Genomic DNA, 20,419 nt, shown 5'->3' with positions numbered 1-20,419 from the left:
CTTAATTTCTTGGGGAGGGGGCAAAACTTTATGTTTATTTTTATCCATCTTTCCTTGCATGATTATTATTGTTTTACTCAACAATCTTTTTTTTTAAATATTTATCGATATAAAAACTACAAGCAAAATGGTTGAAAATTATAAAATAATTTTTTTTTTTTGAATTCTTAAGAATGTGATCGAAATGGGATCAAAATCGAGTTACAACACCTTTCTCAAACAAAATTTAAAACCAGGAACTTAATATTGATTCTCTTTTTTAATTCAAGCACTCATGTTGGATTTCCAAACCCATTATTCTACTGCTTGAAGAGTTCCAATCATTTCAAACTGCCATATAATTTATGAATTATATCATCATTTATCCTTATATTTGTACGTGTAATTTGTTATTGCTCTTCATTCTGCATTACCTGATTCACTCCTCAAATAGAATGAACCAATTTCTGCGAGAGAAGGGAAATTTAGCTATGCTGTGCAGGTTGTCATTGATAACCTGCAATTGTCTCATTCCATGGCCTCTGCTAGCTACTTCTGAAGGCAATCTAGCCCACTTTTAGGACGATAAAGCAAGAGTATTTGTGCCCTACAAGTTTAAGAAATTATCTCATACAACATGGAGGAGATGAACAGTATCATTTCTAGCGGCCAAATACTTTGGGATTGGGATTACAAGTTTATGAGGTGAATCGACTCAAGAGACTAAAGAACTTGTCGAAAAAATGAAGGGGAAAAAACAAAAAAAATGTAAAGAATAACACAGAAATGAACCTATATTATTTTTAGTCCGATTATTTAGACCCGAGCAAAAGGTTATGATTTTCCGATTGAGGATATCTGCATAAATCTTCAGGAAAATTTATTCCTTCTGGTTACGATTATGTTCTGTTCCTCTAGCAGTTGATGCCACACTGCGTAACGTCTGGTCCAGTCACCTTGGTTGTAAAAGGGTCAACACGTACCCACAGTAAGGAGAAGATAGAAGCAAGGAGAACTGACCACACCACAACAATCGTAGGTGTTCGGTTTTGGCGTCCCATCAGACCCTTGAGGAAAGGATAAAGATGAATAATCACCCAGAAAGCAAAGAAAAGCTTGCCAAAGAGAGGACCCCAAGATTGATAACCACTGTTTATGGCGTAAGAGACTCCTGCAACCACTCCAACCAGATTGATTATGAGGAGAGTAGTTGGTGGGATAAGTAAAGTGGTCCATTTGAACATATATAGCTCGGTAAAATCACCATCTTCATCAGATGCTTTTGAAGTGACTGTAAAATTTGTATCTATTCCAGCAAGGACTTTCAGCAGGCCTTGGAAGACAGCAAAGAGATGAGCTGACACACCTCCAATAACCCAGAACTGTTCATTCCTCCACCATTCATCGATCCCAACACCACTCCATCTCATTTCCAAAATACCAGTTGCAAAGATTGAAAGAAAGAGGGATATGAACCAGATACTGGCAATGTTACTAATCTGCAATACCACAAAACACAAACCAGGCATGTAAACACCACGGAATATTACTTTTCAAGAGAAATACCAAAAAAATTGTTATTTTCTGCCTACAAGTTCTTTGCACTTTAATTCGAGTTAAAAAAGAGAGGAGAAAACTACATTTCTATTTAGTAGTCAGCAACAAAAATATTATTCTCAGGTCAGGATTCTGTTGTTCCATAATTTCAAAACTTTCATACAGGCTTACAGCAATCTAAAGTAGAAACAGCAAGTGCAACTATATTCACCTGTGGAATAATGAACTTTCCCGTAAGAAGGCACACGGCAGGCAATGTACAATAGGCAAGAAGAGGAATGGATGTGATTGGATAAATGGTGGTGTTGATATAAGCAAATCTCTCGAGCCATTTTAGCCTTCCACTATAGCCATACCATATGGGGCAGTGACGACTGAGAAGAATTTCAACGGAACCCAAGGCCCACCGAAGCACTTGATTTAGACGATCAGAAAGATTAATGGGAGCAGATCCCTTAAAGGCAGGACGCTTCGGCATGCAATAGATTGATCTCCAACCACGAGCATGCATCTTGAATCCTGTAAGGATATCTTCCGTAACAGAACCATATATCCATCCTATCTGCAGAAAGAAACAACAATATGTTTATTAGAAATACAAAATTAATGTGTCAACATGAGCCACTGGTAGGGATGCATATAGAATTCTCACCCTCCTTCACTCCCTCCCTCTCTCTTTGTGAGGGATGAAGAAGTGATAATCTTTGGCTTATAGTACATTCGCCCATATTTACAGGCTAAAAAAACTGGGAAAATAATTGTACCAGCATTAGAGAAAAGAAAAGGTTAACATACTTCACTTCCCCAGTCTGACTTGTCTTCATATCCACAGCTGATGACATGAATAGCTTCTTTGAGAAGAGACTCTGGGGTGGCGGACTCCGGAACACCACCGTTCTCCATAAGGGTGGAAGCAACAAACACGGTTGATTGGCCAAATCTTTTCTCAAGTGTCATTTGAGACATGAGCAATGATTTTTCATCATCGAATCCAGTACCTTTTGAAGAAAGTTGCAGAAATATCAGCATTGCAAGCACAAAGGAGAGGTAACCAATAACTATCCACAGGACAAGTGACTATCATCTATTTAGCACCACTAAACCACTATCTGAAGTAACTTGTTTGTTTGTCAATAATATTTTTAAACCCTATCCTGAAGACAAGTTCCACCAAAATCACTCTCATTTAGAAAATGGATATAAGTAAAAAAATTCAAGCTATATTAAATGAAGTTTGAATCATTAAAGATAGAAGACCCATGTGTTATTGACTAGTCACCAACTAATGTAAGTAGATATCTATGTCTGCAGAATGAAGATGTGATAGATCAGCAGCTAAGGAAAAATAAAACGCCATGCTTACCTTCAACCCCTTCTTCTATATCTTCTAAATTGAATACCGGCAAAGTAGGGTCTACAAGCTTGCTTGATTTTTTCTTACTATCCTTTCTACCCGATCTAGAACTCTTCTTTCGTGATCCACCAAAGCATGAAGACAGAAACCCTGGTTTCTTATGCTTAGGCTTGAGAGGAGGCTCATAGCCATACAAGGCCGTTCTATTGAAAACACACCCTGTACCCACGTATACAGGGCCTTGGATTCCATCCAATCCTCTTAAATTTATCTAACATCGCATAAGCATCAACAAAATATCAACAAGGAAAATGTACGAATTTTAGTTTTTTGTAACGTGTAAAATGAATAGTTCTGCATGGCACTTATATCATGAAACTACAAGGGGATAAAATTGTGCCAAAGATTGCTGTGAGCACTTACATCAAAGAAAACAGTGTTACGGTTGGCATATCGATCGTTTCTATCAATCCCATCAAATCTCTGAGGAAACTGGACATAACAAACTGTTCTTCCAAGATTAGGATCCATTAGAAAACACATAGCTTCTCTCAATGCCTTGCTGTTGTTTATGTAATGATCACAATCAAGATTTAACAAGAAGGGCCCATTGGTGAGGACTGCTGAAACACGAACCTGCACAATCCACAATAGTTAGTAGTAAAACCTTAATAGGTTCCATTATTGATAATACTGAAAACTTACAAGTGCATTCATAGCACCAGCTTTCTTATGATGCTGAAAACCAGGACGCTTCTCACGGGACACATACACTAGCCGTGGAAGTTCATTACCCTCAGTGTCAAGTCCTCCACTATGGCCCAAGAAAACCTGCAAATTATGATGTAAATAGGATTAGACACCATGACATGTGTTGATTTTAACACAAAAAAATTGATCCAAGAGAAGTATCAATAAAAAAAAGGCAAGGTTGCTTAAAACAGTAGTTTCCGTGTTGTGAAGCCCAAATAACAATCAGCAAATAGAATAAAAAGGTTATGAAACGGAAGGATAAACATAATTATTCAACTGCAAGCAGAAAATTATAGATTGGGAAATGAAAAGCCAAAAGCCATTTACAGGAGTGCAGTACACAAAAAATATCAACGTTGTGAATTTTGTGTGGGTTGTAATTATCCTAAGAAGGCATTTCTGACTGAGGAAAATCTTAGTTTAGTTTGAAAATGGACAAACCTGGATCATTCCTGGGTGATCTCTGATGTTATTTCCAGGCCAAGGTGTACCATCTTGCATGACCCATCCTTCATCAGGAACCTTTTGTGCCTTTGCAACAAGCCCATTGACACGAACTTTAAATTCTTCATATTCTCTCTGAAAGAAAGTTATTTGGAGTAAGATAAGTAATATATACATGCTAAGTTTATGAGTAACAAAATCATTCACTAGAACCTCAATTTCCTACCTTCATAGCTCTGCGTTCTTTGACAAATGATGGATGAACCTTGTCTTTTAAGTAGTCAATCTTCTGTGAAAAGTACCATTCTGGAGCTCGGGGCTCAATATCATATCTCTTGCAGAAAGGAACCCATTTTCTTGCAAATTCAGACGTTTCAGACATAGTTTCAAATGTCAACATAGCAGCTCCATCATCTGAAACATAACAAGAGACTTTGTCTACTGGGTAATCAACTGCAAGAATAGATAGTACTGTATTGGCTGTGACCAGTGGAGGTTCCTTTAAAGGGTCGACTGTACTGACAAAAATGTCAACAGCAGCCAACTGAGACGGCTCTCCTTCTTTCTCATATCTGTGAGGCACTCAAAAATCCAGAAGTTAAATCTTTTAAGGATTTTATTAAAATTTAAAAACATTACAACTTACAAGATTATAGGAAAAAGGAAAAACTACCTGAGAGATAGCCTGTCAAGATATGTCTCACGGTTCACAGGAAGCCATTTAGGGAACTGATCCAATATCCATGATATTGCAAACCATATCTCACAGATAACAGATATTAGCCACAAAGCGTAAGCATTCCTCACTGGATTTGTTAAACGGTAGTGTAAGAAAATGCAAAGGACAACAAGCCGCAAAACTATGACCATCCTGTAAGGGTTAATCCTAGAGGAAGGAATAGAAACCTTCCTTGAGAGAGGCTGGCGGGCTTCATCATTTCTGCATTACAACAATGGAATGAATACAAGAAAACAACGAGGAAAAAAAAAACAAATATGATCTCAATTAAAACTACTGGATTTGCAAAGCCAAAAGGGAGAAACCGAGAGAGGAAAAACTGGAGGAGGACAGGGAAGAAAAGTCACAGTTTCACATAGGTAATGTGTGAATGCTGTTAGGCAGATGATAAAGAGACAGTGTGCATAAAAGAATCAGTTTTACACTGTGCTTCAGGCACTTACAGTAAGGAATCATCCATGAGTACATCAGTGCTGGCATCAAAATCTCCGCCACCCCTGCCTTCAGATGGTGCATTACTAACACTCATCGGAGCAGTATTCTTTTCTGGCTTCATCTTCCAACCATCAATCCTCTCTCTCCAGGCTACATTGCCAAACCCCAATGAGCCAGAATCCCTTGTTGGATCCACCACCCTTATATTAGCTGCAGAAAGTCCAATACAAACGTTAAAATCTGAACCCAGTGATATTTTATTAGTACGTACATATTCATACCTCTGATGCCACTTTCAGGAGAAGCCATTGAGTAACGCTCGGGAGATGCAGCTGAAAGATCCCCGGAAACCTGAAATATAAATATTATCAACAACTATCGTTGCTATTAAAGGGAGAAGAGAAACTATAAGCAACGAATTGCTGCATCACCTACCGAACGTCTACCAGCCAGATAAGGAATATGGTTAAGAGAACCATCTTTGTCATAGTTTGTGGTTGCAAGATGCTCTTTCCGACCAGAACTCGAATCCCAACCCAGCATACGTTCTATCTTTTGTTTCTCATCTTGAACGCCTGATATGTGATGGTTTGACTTGTTTCCTACATCTTCAGAATCAGCATCTCCCATTTCTTCCCCTTGAATTGGAGGGCTTCCTGATGATGAAGAACAAAATGTATCACAGACACATTATCTACCTAAGCATAAATTGAAAAGGCAGCGACAAATGGTGCTGGACTAACCTTTATGCCTCTTGTATTTAGTCTTGCATTGAGGACAAGACTGGTTACCATCTTTCCTCTCATACTCATAACATGGACGGCAAACTGGAAATGCACATACATGGCAAGCAACAAAGGGCTCTCCATCTATAGTCTTGCCAATATCATCACTGCAGATCTGGCAGACCTGGATTTTTTTTGGCTGAACAACAAGCAAAACACCCAAAGTCAAAAGTAAATTCATAGATAAAAAGCACCTAGGAACAGATTTCATAATTGCTCCCGCAAAACACAAAGACAGCAGAATTTCCAAGCAGTTCAAATATATTAGATTAAAAAAAGAGGAACTATCTTCCTTGATTCTAAGTGCAGCAAACCAACGGATTTTTCCATAGGAACAAAAGAGAGAAATTAAGAACCACTAACAATCAAGCAGATAGATTTAGATTATTACACAAGCAAAAGTTTCAGCTGTTTGCATCTAAAATATAGCTCATGATCTACACTCAACCAAAGATACCTGACAAACAAGCTAAACATATTTAGAGCTATACATTAAATCCCATTTGGATCTGTAGACTGAATATAAAATTCATCGAAGTAGTTTCATCTACAATAATTAATCAAAGGAAACAAGAACAGCAACAAAATCCCACTTCCACTTTCCCTCTCTATATTCTTTCAAGAATCCAACCATGGCATAAAGAACAAAAATTTCTTCCCGATTGGATCACATTAAACATTTCACCAAAAGGTACTGAAAGCGGCAATGCACAACACCCTTCATACATCGCAATCCAACCAATTGAGTGTCTACTCTCTATCTATCAATCCCAGTAACACTAAGCAAAGTTATTAAAATGTGACTAACCCCGGCAGCATCATCTCCTTCTAGATCCATTACTGCCCCTTTAAGCAAGCAAAATGCTCTATCCCTGGTCACAAAATCTTGAAAGCAGCTATTTTTAAAGGCGCCCCTCCATTGATGACCAATGGAGTTCTGATGATGCGACACACAAATAATTAAGGCCTAGTAGACTATAAAAGCTTTAAATCACACACCGACACTTTGAGAGAGACACGACAAGGGCCGACACAGATCCACACTGCCCGTCCCCCTCCATTTCTTCGTGTATTTTTTTATAAATAATTTAGAGAAGAATAAAAAAAGCTGCCAAAAGAGAAAAACGTGCAAACTGGAACTTGTAGAGGTGCAAGGTTGGAGATATTTAAGTTACAGTACTTGCTTCTTTCAGAAATTGCCACGTAAGCATAAAGTGTCGGACGTTTTGACGTGGCAAAACATGAATGGATGTTTTATCATGTAGTTCCTCGTAGTGGTCCTTTTCTTTCCTCTGCAGTAACCGGACAGGATCCAAACAAATGACTGTGGTAAGTCTTCGCGTTTAGGTAACTCTGGATATGTGAATTTACTGATATGCCACGAGTTTTGGACGGAAAATTGAGAAATGGAGGGTACTGGAGTTAAAGTAAACGCTTGGAACTGTGTAAAAATGGGTTTGACTAGAGAATGATGAGCTGGCAGAAACTGTTAAAATCGGTAAACTTTCAGAAATTATTTTCTTTCAATTGGAATTTTTTTTTTTTTACTGTGAGGACTTGATTGAAGGAGTGACGTTTACCGAGGGGTCAAATGGTCAATTTAAACGACCTTGAATTTCACAAGAACATATACATGAAAAGAAAATAATTATCAAACTTTTTTTTTTTTTTATGGGGGAGGGGTCAGCCTCATTGTTCGATGGTTCTAATAATGACACTAGGCTAAGGCCAATGATTGGTATGACATGAATGTTTTTTAATTTTACATAATAAATATCTTTAAAGTAATTTGTACATTAATTAAAATTAAATATTTATTCTAAACAATTTTAATATTAAATTTATATTAATTTGATATATTTTAAAAAATAAAATTAAATGCTAATTTCAAGGTTAGAATTAGAAAAATAAAATAAAATAGCAAATCTTTTTTAAAAAAATATTATTCAATAAAAAAATATTGAAGTTATCAAAATATTTCACTTGATTACTTTTTTAAATATCTAACTACTAGTTTATTACCTGCATTTCATTGCAGGTTAGACCCAAAAAATTTTAAATGTAAAGAAATAATATATAGATTGTCAAAAACTTTTTTGATATTATTATTAAATTCAGTATAATAGTTTAAACTTGAAAAATCTCGACCCGACCATTTACTTAGCTTGAGCTTTAAATTAAATTGTGTGAAAGTTATTTCGTCATGATCTTATTCACTAGGTAGGTCTATATATATAAAAAAATCAAATAAAAATAACATGTCATTTTCATCATAGTCAACCCGCAAAACTTGCAACCCATGTTATGAACTTTATTAGGTTAAATTATTTTTTTATTTTATTATATAATAAAAATTCAAACCACTACTTAATCATAAAATTAACTAAAAATTCAACATTAAATGATGAGATTGAAAAAAAAAATTAGAGAAACTTGTAAACCGAGCTATGAACTCTACTTAGTTGAATTATTTTTTTATTTTATAATATAATAAAAATATAAAAACCAATTAACAATGTATAAAATACTAAATGATAAAATTTTATAAAACCTAACATTAAAGACGAGGATAGAAAAAAAAAACCAAAAGGCTAATTAAAAAAGATTAAAAAAAAATACTCATTCTTGCATGAGCTAAGGTGGGCTGGTTAATAAGACCAAAAGTGGGAGCCAGAGACAGGCCCGTGCCCATGTGATTGTAATTTTTTTATTCTTTTAATAAGGGGCAACCCGATAAATGACGTCGTTTGTCGTTACTATGCTGTCTATGCCCCCATTCTCAAACTTGCAACCTCAAGATAACTCTGGTTAACAAGTTACAAGACAAAATTGTTAATCAAACGATTAAAAAATAAATTAATTTGGTTAATTGTTTATATGAACAGTTAAATATTTAATAATTTGTGGGATTACTTCACTAAATAAATGAGATTTTTACAAAAGAATAATACTAAAAATGTGATCAATAAAAATAATTCATGGAATTAAAAAATACAAATATTTGTTATTAACAATCAACTTCTCTAATATACATACATATGTGCGTATATACACACACAAAACAATAAATTATTTGTTTCTTCAATTATGTACACATTAGTTGCTCAATGATTGGCTAGCTATCATGTACAATAAACAATCCATGGAGGTCCAATTGAAACCTGAGAAAATTAAAACAAAAGAAATGTCAAGATAAAGTAACCACTTGAAAAGGTTCGATTCTCTAACCACTAGGAAATTCTTTCATACCTTGTTCTTACTCTCTCCCTCTCTTGAATTTATTTATTTTTCCATCAAGAACATTTTGGATAAACAACTCCCAACGTAGCTAATTTAACATTGTTGCACAAAGCTTTGGCCGTTCTATCTCCTGCTCTTTCAAGATTAATATCTTGTAATAGAATCCCTTGACATGGATAAGCCTTGCTGCAATCAAATCTCATAGCCACTTCAGAAGCGCTAGTCCCCTTTATGTTCTTGTACATCACATTTTTCACTTGAAGAGCTGACTTCTGCATGCCGTGATCAAGAAATCATTTTAAGAACTAAATTAAGGGTAATGGGCAATGTTAATTAGTTGTGAAGATCCTGTAGGATAGAGTTCTTCACCTGTTGTTTGCATGGTTTATCCTGGTCACAATAGTTTTGATCTATTATAATGGGGTTGGTGACCTTGTTCATTTCAATATTCTGAAACTTGATGTTGCTTACATTCCCAGACCCTCCCTGCATATTAATTACGATCATAACTGAGCTTAAATTTTGATTAAATGGCATACGATGCACATCGATATTGCTGATAAAGTGAATTAAGGATAGTAAATATTACCTGCCATGTTTTGATCCTAACACCATTTGCGGTGCCAGAAAGCTTGGCACCCTTGACAGTAACTCCTGAAACATGGTCTTTTGAATCATGTGCTCCTAAGCTTCCAATACTATTGATAGAAAGGAAATTGAAAGAGAAATATTAGATAATATATACTTTCAGAAACACACACACAAATATATATTAGCAAAGGAAATAAGTAATATACCAGAAAGAAAAATATCAGTTCATATATAGAAGGTTAAAGTTTGGTGTTTAATTAATAATTCAGACCTGATTCCATGACCTGGTCCACAAGTTATGCCCGTAGCCTGCACATTATGTGATCCACTTACAATGGATATACAATCATCACCTTCATTAAAGAACACAGGACAGTCAAGAAAAATGCGATGAAGGAATGAATCTGGAAAGAGAGGGGGGGTAATAACAGCATACCTGTTCCAATGACTGAATCAGTAATCTGGATGTTTTGAGTCTTTGTGATATGGATGCCGTCGGTGTTAGGGCTCTCTTCTGGTGAAATTACTGTGAGGTTGGATACTAGAACATGATTGCTTTTCTTGAAAGTAACATGCATTTGTTGTGCATTTTGGATTTTGAGGTCCTTCACAATCAAATTCTGGCATTCAAAGAAGGTGACAGCCTGCATGCAAAGCATACATATAGTTTCCCAAATGACAATTTCTTAAGTTCATACTCTTACTTAATTCTCAAAGCTTAATTTAGGGGAAAATACACTGCTTTTGATTAAATTCACACACGCACCGCCATAAGATGAAAGCCAGAAAAAAATTGCAGAACTATACAGACAAGGAACATACCGTAGGTGCCTCTTTGCAAGGCTGCAGGTAATGAAAGAAAAAGTAAGAGATTCAGTTGCTCTTGGTCAGGAGAAAATTGAGAAGATGAAAGAATTACTCCTAAAATTATCATTAAGAAACACTGAGTTTTATAAATATATATGGCTTACAAGAGATTTATTGACTTTGCACGAGTTTTCCCACCATATCTTCCCATTTCCATCGATAGTTCCACCACCTTCAACTAGTAAATTGTCAACACTATCAAAGAGTAGCCAATGTCTACTATCCTTTTTGTAGTCCGATTGATTACAAGATGCTTCAATGGTTCCATGTACCTGACATCAGTTTCTCAAAAACGGTCAATTATCTGTCTCACGGAGGAAGCATCTTCCCAATATTTATGCATTTATATCTATATATGCAGTTAAACTCACCTGCAATGCAATATTAGATTTGCAAGGACCCTGGAATCTAATCGGCTTAAGACGATAAGTGTACTCGGGCACAACAATAATAGCACCTTCAGGGGAAGAACAAGCTTCCTTCCAAGCCCTTTCAAATGTCTGAGAGAATTAATAAAGTCTATATTAATACTTGCAGGAAATATAAATAGAAGGTATGCAATTTTCCTACAAAGCACGTGAAAGAGAATCAAGCATTCTTTGGAAAAAAAAAAATTTAATTAAGGCCGTGGAAAAGGAATATTGGTAGGAGACAGAGCTAGGGAAGTGCTGAGAAATTAAGCATGTCTCACATTAGGGTCCAGTTCTTGTCACCAAATTAAAGATTTAACAGTAAAATAATTAATGCTCTACGAGTATTATCTCGAAATTAAGTTGCTAATCAGTACTGGATTAGAATATATTGCATGAATTCCCAGTGCATTAATTTGCACAAATGAAAAGCAAGACTATTTGAAATCTTAATTAATGCAAGAACAAATGGTCACATGTACACATGCTTATAATAAAATATGAATAAACATGCATGCTATAATAATATTAATGGATTATAGTAATATAATCATGTAATTTAATTTGTGGAATATATATATATATGTAAAGCTAGCTTGACTATCTGAGAAGAAAATACCTCTGTGTCATCTGTATCATCTCCTCCATCATCTTTAACTCCAAAGTCCCTTACACCAACTGTTATAACTGGAGTTGATTTGCTACCCTCTTTGCTAAACGTCTGCAAAACTAAAACATCACTTCGTAGCTTAATTAAGTCCTTAAACCCACCATCTTCAATATACGAAGGATAAGCTTGAGAATCATAGCCAGATGCTTGTTCTTCAAGGTAATTATTAAGTGGGTCCTCTTGCGAACAACTATAGGAAGAAATAATGGAGATGGAGATTATGAAGAATGAGTAAAGAAGTGCCCTTTGTAAGGCCATTATAACTAGATATTTCTTCTCTTGCAAGAAAGAGGATCGATAATCTGAAAGGTATAACAGAAGATTGTTACATGGGAAATGAAATTTTAGAGGTATGGAAGTGAAGAAAATGTCATGATGTTTTTCGTATATTTATAGGGAGAAAGGAAGGAGAGAAATGATGGTTGTGTGTCCTTGAGCATGACTTTTGAGGCATGGCTTGTGACACCAGAGATCACAGAGACGACGAAAGGATCTCTTGGCATAATCTACATGCATTCTTTTGTATGTTGTCCATGTATTAAAGTTAATAACAAATTATATTCTGATCAACACAAGATAAAAATCCAAATTCTGCACTTGGCATAACCTATCTTTGATGGGTTCAATGCCCAACTTTACTAACTATACAGGCATCCATTATTTGGCATAACCTATCTTTGATGGGTTCAATGCCTAACTTTACTAACTATACAGGCATCCATTATCTTATCCTTTTCTTTTCGTATGCATGTGTGGATGAAGAGAATAATATAAATTATATATTAAAATTTTATTTAATATTTTAAATTTTTTAGTTGAATTGATTATTTAACATAGTATCAAAGCCTTAATGATCAAGTGGTCACGAGTTTGAATATCATCATTCCATATTTATTTGATAAAAATCACCACCAGAAAATTGATAAATACTAACGGAATATTTCCGTCAATAAATTACAGTGAATTTTACCAACGAAAATATTCTCTTTGTATATACCGAGAGAATTACGGTGGAAAAAAAAGAATTAAAACAAAGCAAAAACAATACGATAATATGTCATTTATACTAACAGAATTACCAACAGAATTAATTTCATCGGTAAAATCGTTGGTAAATTGTTCACTTCTCCCTAACACTATTCATCATGTCAATTACAAAGGGAATCACCGACAGAACATTTTGTCGGTATTTTTCAGAGAGCACTGGAACTGTTCACTTTCTAATTGCATTGTTAATTATTGTTCTTTACAGACAAAATCATAGACAGATTGAAAAGTCATCGGTGTTATTTGGCGGGTTTCTAAAAATTTTCGAGTAAATTGAAAATTTAAATTAAATATTATAGACGAAATCACCGACGGATTGAAAAGTTGTTGGTGATATTTGGCGGATTCTGAAATTTTTTTATTAAATTAAAATTTTAAATTAAATATTACAGATGAAATCACCAATGAAATTGTTAGAAATATTAATATTTAATTATCCGTCAGTAAAACCATCGGTAAAATACCCCAATAAATAGAATCTCTTATTTCACAACAAACGAGCATGTTCTTCTTGTTCTTCCCTTCATGTAAAAAACATCAACATCCTTTTTTTTATTTTTCTTCTCTTCTGTCCTCAACCTCTTCTCCTCCACTCTCAGGTATGTCTTCTTCTCTTTTTTTCTTTTCTTTTCTCATATTTTTTTTAATTAACATACTTTATGAATTTATTTATTTTTTCTCTTCTCAACTTCACTTGCAATTACATTAAGGTAAGATTTTTCTTTCTTCTTCTTTTTTTTGTGTTTTTTTCATTATATTTGTTTTTTATTTTATTTTTAAATTTTTTGTTCTTAATAATTGTATGAATGTTATCGTAGGATTTTTTTTGTTTTATTTTTTTGTGTTATTTATTTGTTTTAAATTTTTTGAGTTGATTTTCTTCTTCTTTTTTCCAAGCAACTCAATTATGAGTATTATAGACTGTTGATTTATATTAATTTAATTATTTTCTAGTTTTCTTAAATAGATTTTTTAAAAATATATTTTTAAATAATCACCAACAGAATTGCATATGGTATTTTTTTTTTTGTTATATGACAATTTTCCCGAGAAAAATACCGACATAATGAAATAAGATTTTTTTGGCACGCATTTTTTGTCTGTAAAACCATCAATTTTTTTTACCAACAGAATTAACAATAGATGATGGAATTACCAACAAATGTTATTCCGACGGACGTATTCCGTCAGTAAATTAGTCGGTAAAATTTTCACCGACGGAATGAAAATCTCATGCCGACAAAAAAATTATGTTGGTAATACTGTTAAATGTTGTAGTGAATTAAGCATAAAGTAATATGGACCTATGCAAGTTTCAAACTCAAAGTTTGAGGGGGTATATTCGAAAATAATACAAATTATATTTTAAAATATTACCTAATAGTTTAAGTTTTTTGGTTGAATTGATTCTTTTATTGTCATTAATTTAATTTGGGCTTGTTATTAATTTGCAAGAGAAGATTAATTAAGGTGGGTAATCATGAGAATTAATTTTCAATCGATCATGGCTAAACATGTTGCTCATATAGCAGCAGCTTCTAGTTGGTTTTCAGGAAAAGCAAAATAAAATTCTTACAAGTCTACTATTTCTCTTTTGGACCCTGTATTGGACAAGAACAGTGTCCATATAACTCATTCCCCCTTTTTCTTTTTTGTTTCAAGAAACCATGAAAATCTATCTTGATACTTGATACCTTGCGTGTGTGCACACACAAAAGCGATGATTATTAATCAATGGCGTCACAATTAAGAGTGTACAGCAGAGACAAACTGAAACTAATTCACGATTGATTACAAGGAAATTGCATTCATATTAACATCTATAATTAGCTTCTTGTACATATTTGCATGGTTACAAGCATGCATCCCACCTTGCGTACTCAGGATTCTACACGGGAGTCTGTAACATTAAGAATTATATATAGAATTCACACTTTTCAACATGATATCAAACTGCTTAGAATTAGGTCACGAAAGATTGCTGGTAATTATCCATAATTTTTCTCATGTGCCCATAAATATTCCTCATACTACTCGCTCTGCTGCTGCTGCTGCTGCTGCTGCTGATGGCACTCACATGGTTCATTGCATATGTTGTTAGTTCTTGCAAACAAGGTTATCAAGAGGAGCTGGGGACACTGAGGGGTGTATATTTCGTGTGTGGGTGTACATCAACCCGATATGATTCTAGCTAGGGTTTGAACTGGGAGTAAATATAATTGTCTCTTGCATGTGGGTTTATAGGATGGGTACGTGTCAGATTTTGATATGGTCGTCATCTGACCTTAAAATGTGTGTAGATATGGCTAACTTAATGCTTTCGTACTCCATTTGTCTACAGTAGTGGAGGGGAATAACTTTGGTGTAGAGAACATTTGTTGATGACTAAACTTTCTAAGGTGTTAGTCTCCATGGAATCATGAAATGCAAGACTTTAATACCAGCGCCCCCATGTTGAGTTCTACACACTTGTAATCGTCTCTCTTATTACCAATAATGACCAGACAAATTATGGGAATGATTTTCCAGATAAAGGGCATGTTAGGTTAATGGAACACAGCTTAGCATCCCATCTGGGATCGCCATCTGTATTAGTGGGCCCTCGAGCTAGTGAGCAGAGGATGATTTTTTAGACACAGATGCAATTGGGAACTTGAACAAGGTAAGGCACTGATGTAACTGTATAATGATCATACTTGACAGTTTAATCAATTAAGAGCATAAACATCGACTTTTATCAATTACTAAGCAATCCACATGATGACAAACCAGATAGAGAGAGGGTTAATTGTTTATTTACAGGAGAAAAGGACTGGCCGGGAAAGTTGAATGCAATGCATTTTTCTTACATCATCCAAAACCTGTTTCGTCATTGGATTCGTTTCAACGTCAATGAAACTTTCACTGATAAGAAAACATTAAGAAAGAGAAAACTTACCTAATTTAACAACCATTTAAACGTACTTATGAAACCATACAGAGGGGCATAAATACAAAAGAAATTGTATCAACATTGATCATCATTCATAATTTAGAAGAGACTTGTTGGACCTCGTTACCATTAATGGAGCCCATATCATTTCTCATGCATAGTTTGTCATAGTTATAAATTTGGAGTGGCTCGGTAAGTCGACTCGACCTAGCCTAAACTAGTCTAAAGTTGAAGAAAAGTTGATAAAAGAAGATAAAACCAAGGTTTTTCAGAGGAAGATTAAAATAAAAAATAGGTTTATTACGAGAACAGAGTAAAACCAAAAGAAGAAGAAGGAAGAAGTATGATAACAGATCAAAAAGAGGAAGATAAAAAAATAAGAGAATAAATGAAGTATCGGAAGCAAAAGCAGAGAGTAAATTTGCAGAGGCACCTTCCTAGTAAGGTTTTATAATGAAAGGGGAGCCGAGAAACGTTGATGAGAATTGAGAAATTTATTAGGGTTTTGTTTGGACTTTATGTTATAGAGTCCACGAGGACATAAATGGGTTGGCATTATAAGCCTGTGTTCAGCCCATAAGCCTTTTTTCTATAATTTTTTTTTTATGAGTCCACCCCTGATGCTTGTAGTAGGTTTAACAACTTAAACACCTCTCCAAGCTTGCATGACAAATATGTGACCCGGACCGTGAGGTCAAGTTATCATCATAGAAATTAAAACAAGAAAAAATAATAAAATTTTTTAATTTTTAATAAACTCAATGTTAAATGATGAAATTGAAAAATAAAATTAGTGATAAAAAGACATAACAAAGATCGATATTGATCTGGGTTAAAATTTTGTACTTGTAACTCGAGTCTTGAGACCGGGATTACTGTGTCGAAAAAATTAACAAAACTCAATTCTAAATAAATCAAATATTGAAGGAATGAATTCAAAAAAGAAACCAATTCCAAAAAGAAACCAAGAAAAAAATAAATTAAAAGAATGAGTGTCAAACTTGACATAAAAATTAAATTAAATCAAATGATAAGGGATGCAATTGGAAAAAAAAATAAAAAAACAACAATCAAAAGAATGAGGACCAAACTTGATATAAATACCAAATATGATAAAATTCTATGGGATGAAATTGAAAAAAAAATAAAAAAAATATTCAAAACAAATAAAGAGCAATCAAAAGAATAAATGACACAATTGGAATAAGAAGAAAATGGAGGACAACTATTATTCTTGGTTGGGCTAACACTTTTTCCGAGGGGAGAGAAAAAAAAAGGGGGAAGAAAAATTCAAACGCCGCCTAACCACCACAAGAAGCTTAACATGCGTCACCCTCATGGATGCACCTCTATATGAACCATCAGTGGAGATAACAGTTGTCTATTTTTGTCACTGAAAGGTGTTGCACGTGTTGTTCAAAAGGCACAGGTGCCTCCTACACGCTAGCGTGTGCATTGTATACACCAACAATTTTTCTCTTTTTTTTATTTAATTTATCAAAATACCTACGTGTCCCTAACCCTATATGATATTGATAGAAAAACCATAACAAAAGGACCGAAAAGCCCTTGACCTAAGCTATAGTTTTTTATATTTTAAGGGTACTGTAGTAATTACATTGTGCTAAAAAAATTTAAAAACCTAAAATGCTCTCGTCCAAAGAGTTAAAAAAGTTTAACTTTCAAGGGTATTTTGTACATTATACTATGCAAATAAAAGGCTAAAAGACCATTCTATCTCTATTAAATCTTGTAATGACAAATGGGTTTCACGAAAAAGACAATTTTACCTCTGAAAGCTAGTTATATGATTTCAATTGTGGAGGGTAAAATGGTAAATTTACAGTGTGAATCCACAGTAAATTATGAGTGTATGGATATTGTATTCTTGATCTCTTATAGATTTTGTTTTAATTAATAATTATGGGTAAATTAACAAAAATATAGTTTAGGTATCACAATATCTAATGAACCGAGATGTTTTGAATCTATTATAAAGATGTAAGATCCTTAGTAGATGGAATTTGTTGAGAACCTAAAAGGCTAGCCTTATAGGTGTGATTTTTTATATATATAAAATTGCTAAATATACTAAAACCCCTAGGTATTTTATTGTAGCTCCACTAACCAATTGTTTTTCATCCTAATATTTTTTTTTTCAATTACAACATTTAATAGATATATTAATAACTAATATGTCAAAATTTGTTAACGAATGACAAAACTAAAACAAATGAGACAAAAGTGTAAAACAAAGAGAAATCTATTGGCTAATAAAAAGATTAAAGGAAAAGTTCATTTTAGTCCTCTTACTTTTTCTCACTTGAAAATCCCTATAGTTTTTGTGATTTCAATTTTGGTTCAAAAGCTTATTTTCCTTATTGTTTTAGTTACTAGTTTTGAGAGAAGAGAGAGAAAGTTATCGAATTCTGACAATAAGAGATAAAGTATTGGTTAACACTAATTTCAGCAACTAAAACAGTTGATTTCAGTGTCAATGAGTTCCATTTAACGAGAGGAGTTTGATGTTTGTTATTTTAAACTTCAATATTGCCTAAAAAAACAGATAAAGGTCGAGAAAGAAAAATATTACCCAGTTTGATTTTGTGTTTTAAACCATTTTATAGGTCGATAAATTGTTTTTTTTTTAAGTTCTAGAGGTTTTTATTAGTTATTTTTAGGGGGAAATGAGTTCTTAAAAGAAAAGAAGTTGTTTCAAAATGAGTTCTTAAAAGAAAAGAAGTTGTTTCGATTTCCAGTCACAATTGTTGTGGCTAGAATTTGTGCAAACATGTGACGTGTCGTCTCTTACAGCAAGTAGACAACACTCCTCTTTTAAAGGCTCAGACACATTTGGCCACTCAAGTCAAACCCATGCATTTGGCCTTTTTTTTTCTTTTTTTTTTATCATTTTTACTTTAATTTTTCTTTTATTTTTTTTAAAAAATCTTTTATATCTTTTTTATTATATATTTAGGTAAAAAATAATCTTTTTAAATTATTAAACTAAATAAAATTCATAACCCGAATTATGAGTTTTGTTAGTCAAACTATTAAACTAATATCATCAATATGTTGTTAAAAAAAAATTCTATGTTTTCTAACTTGGGATTGTGGATTTTCTAGACCCATATCCACGTCGCCTCTGTTTTGTCACATTTTCTTAGCAACGAATGGGCTAATTGCAGTTAACATGGCAACTAAGAGTATTTAGTTTTAAAATATTTTTTGTGATCGTGGTTTTAAAAAAATTTCGTTAACTGTGATTAGTTGGATTTAAATACGTGTTTGATAAAAATTATGGTTGAAGTTTATGTGTAGCAAAAAAACATGTATAAAATATTTGTTGGAAGCATAGTTTTGAAACTCGACCCGGTCAAGTGATCGGGTCACGGGTCAGATGGGTTGACCCGGGTCAACCCAAAAGGATAAGCTGATGCCAAACAGCCCATCCCTTTCCTTCTCTCCCTCAAAAATCCTCCATTAATGAAACTCTTCAATCACTTCATATCCATTAAAAAATCCCCGATTCTCTTCACCACCAAACCACCCTTCTCCACCAAATCCATAACAAAACCCTTTGATTCACACTCGCCGAAACTCACTCCTCCTGCTCGCTAGTTTCAGTAGTTTCTTAACTGAAAATGAAAAGGTTAAGCTGATGCCAAACAGTCCATCCCTTTCCTTCTCTCCCTCCAAAATCTTCCATTAATGGAACTCTCTAATCACTTCATATCCATTAAAAAATCATCGATTCTCTTCTTCACCACCAAACCACCCTTCTCCACCAAAGCCCCAACAAAACCCTTTGATTCACACTCACCGAAACTCACTCCTCCAGCTCGCTCACTCCAACTCGAAACCCTTAAAGCCTTAGAATGGAGTTCCCTCTGTAACCAACTCACTCCCTTCACTTCAACTTCGATGGGCAAATCGATCACTCGAAACGCAAAAATCCCAATTGACAAGAGCAAAGAAGAGAGCCAGAAGCTTCTAGACCAGACTGCAGCTGCATTGGTTGTGATGGAATATTTCATTAATTAGATTTGCTCTGTGATCAATGTGTCCTCAATTCTGCTTCGTTATTCTTCATCGTTTTGAAAAACAACGTCGTTTAACGTCTATATATATATATATATATAAGAGACCTGGTTTGACCGGGTGGCCCGGGTCCCGGGTCGACCGGGCCAACTCCCAAGCGAGTTTTTGCCTCCACCCGGACCGGTCCCAGGCCCGAGTCATTGGTTGTGATGGAATATTTCATTAATTAGATTTGCTCTGTGAACAATGTGTCCTCAATTCTGCTTCGTTATTCTTCATCGTTTTGAAAAACAACGTCGTTTAACGTCTATATATATATATATATATATAAGAGACCTGGCTTGACCGGATGGCCCGGGTCCCGGGTCGACCGGGCCAACTCCCAAGCGAGTTTTTGCCTCCACCCGAACCGGTCCCAGGCCCGAGTCGGCGCGTCAGGCCGGTCCGGGTTTTAAAACTGTAGTTAGAAGTGTGGTGCCATTGCTTTTCAAAATGTTTCTTACTTGAAAATGCATTAAAATAATATTTTTTTATTTTTAAAAAATTATTTTTGATATAAGCACGTTAAAGAAAAA

The 20,419-nt window shown here is 34.4% G+C and overlaps 2 protein-coding genes across 3 annotated transcripts; both read right to left on the bottom strand.

Annotated features, from left to right (window-relative positions):
• Positions 1 to 565: 565 nt before the first annotated feature.
• Positions 566 to 7,158, bottom strand: LOC7468976 (cellulose synthase A catalytic subunit 3 [UDP-forming]). Of its 2 annotated transcripts, XM_006373718.3 has the most exons (14): positions 6,855 to 7,158; positions 6,005 to 6,185; positions 5,697 to 5,917; positions 5,543 to 5,612; positions 5,270 to 5,471; positions 4,761 to 5,027; positions 4,314 to 4,659; positions 4,085 to 4,222; positions 3,596 to 3,721; positions 3,314 to 3,526; positions 2,900 to 3,161; positions 2,332 to 2,534; positions 1,748 to 2,098; positions 566 to 1,478 (listed from the first exon to the last, which is right to left on the bottom strand). In XM_006373718.3, exons 1-14 carry the CDS (start codon positions 6,882 to 6,884, stop codon positions 894 to 896), a joined length of 3,195 nt encoding a protein of 1,064 aa, XP_006373780.1. In that variant the 5' UTR covers positions 6,885 to 7,158; the 3' UTR covers positions 566 to 893. The 2 variants fall into 2 exon arrangements, with proteins under 2 accessions (XP_006373780.1, XP_052303908.1); XM_052447948.1 differs by lacking the exon at positions 6,855 to 7,158 and having other exon boundaries at positions 6,005 to 6,242.
• A 1,847-nt stretch (positions 7,159 to 9,005) lies between these two features.
• LOC7468975 (polygalacturonase) lies at positions 9,006 to 12,369 on the bottom strand. The gene is made up of 10 exons (XM_024587568.2): positions 11,774 to 12,369; positions 11,116 to 11,244; positions 10,849 to 11,016; positions 10,700 to 10,720; positions 10,314 to 10,521; positions 10,149 to 10,230; positions 9,876 to 9,984; positions 9,656 to 9,772; positions 9,296 to 9,558; positions 9,006 to 9,207 (listed from the first exon to the last, which is right to left on the bottom strand). Exons 1-9 carry the CDS (start codon positions 12,080 to 12,082, stop codon positions 9,340 to 9,342), a joined length of 1,362 nt encoding a protein of 453 aa, XP_024443336.2. The 5' UTR covers positions 12,083 to 12,369; the 3' UTR covers positions 9,006 to 9,207; positions 9,296 to 9,339.
• Positions 12,370 to 20,419: the final 8,050 nt, after the last annotated feature.

The sequence above is a fragment of the Populus trichocarpa genome, chromosome 16 (assembly GCF_000002775.5).
Source record: "Populus trichocarpa isolate Nisqually-1 chromosome 16, P.trichocarpa_v4.1, whole genome shotgun sequence".
Taxonomy (NCBI): Eukaryota; Viridiplantae; Streptophyta; class Magnoliopsida; order Malpighiales; family Salicaceae; genus Populus; species Populus trichocarpa.
The sequence above is the reverse complement of the archived record's forward strand: the minus strand, read 5'-3'. Positions and strand labels throughout refer to the sequence as shown.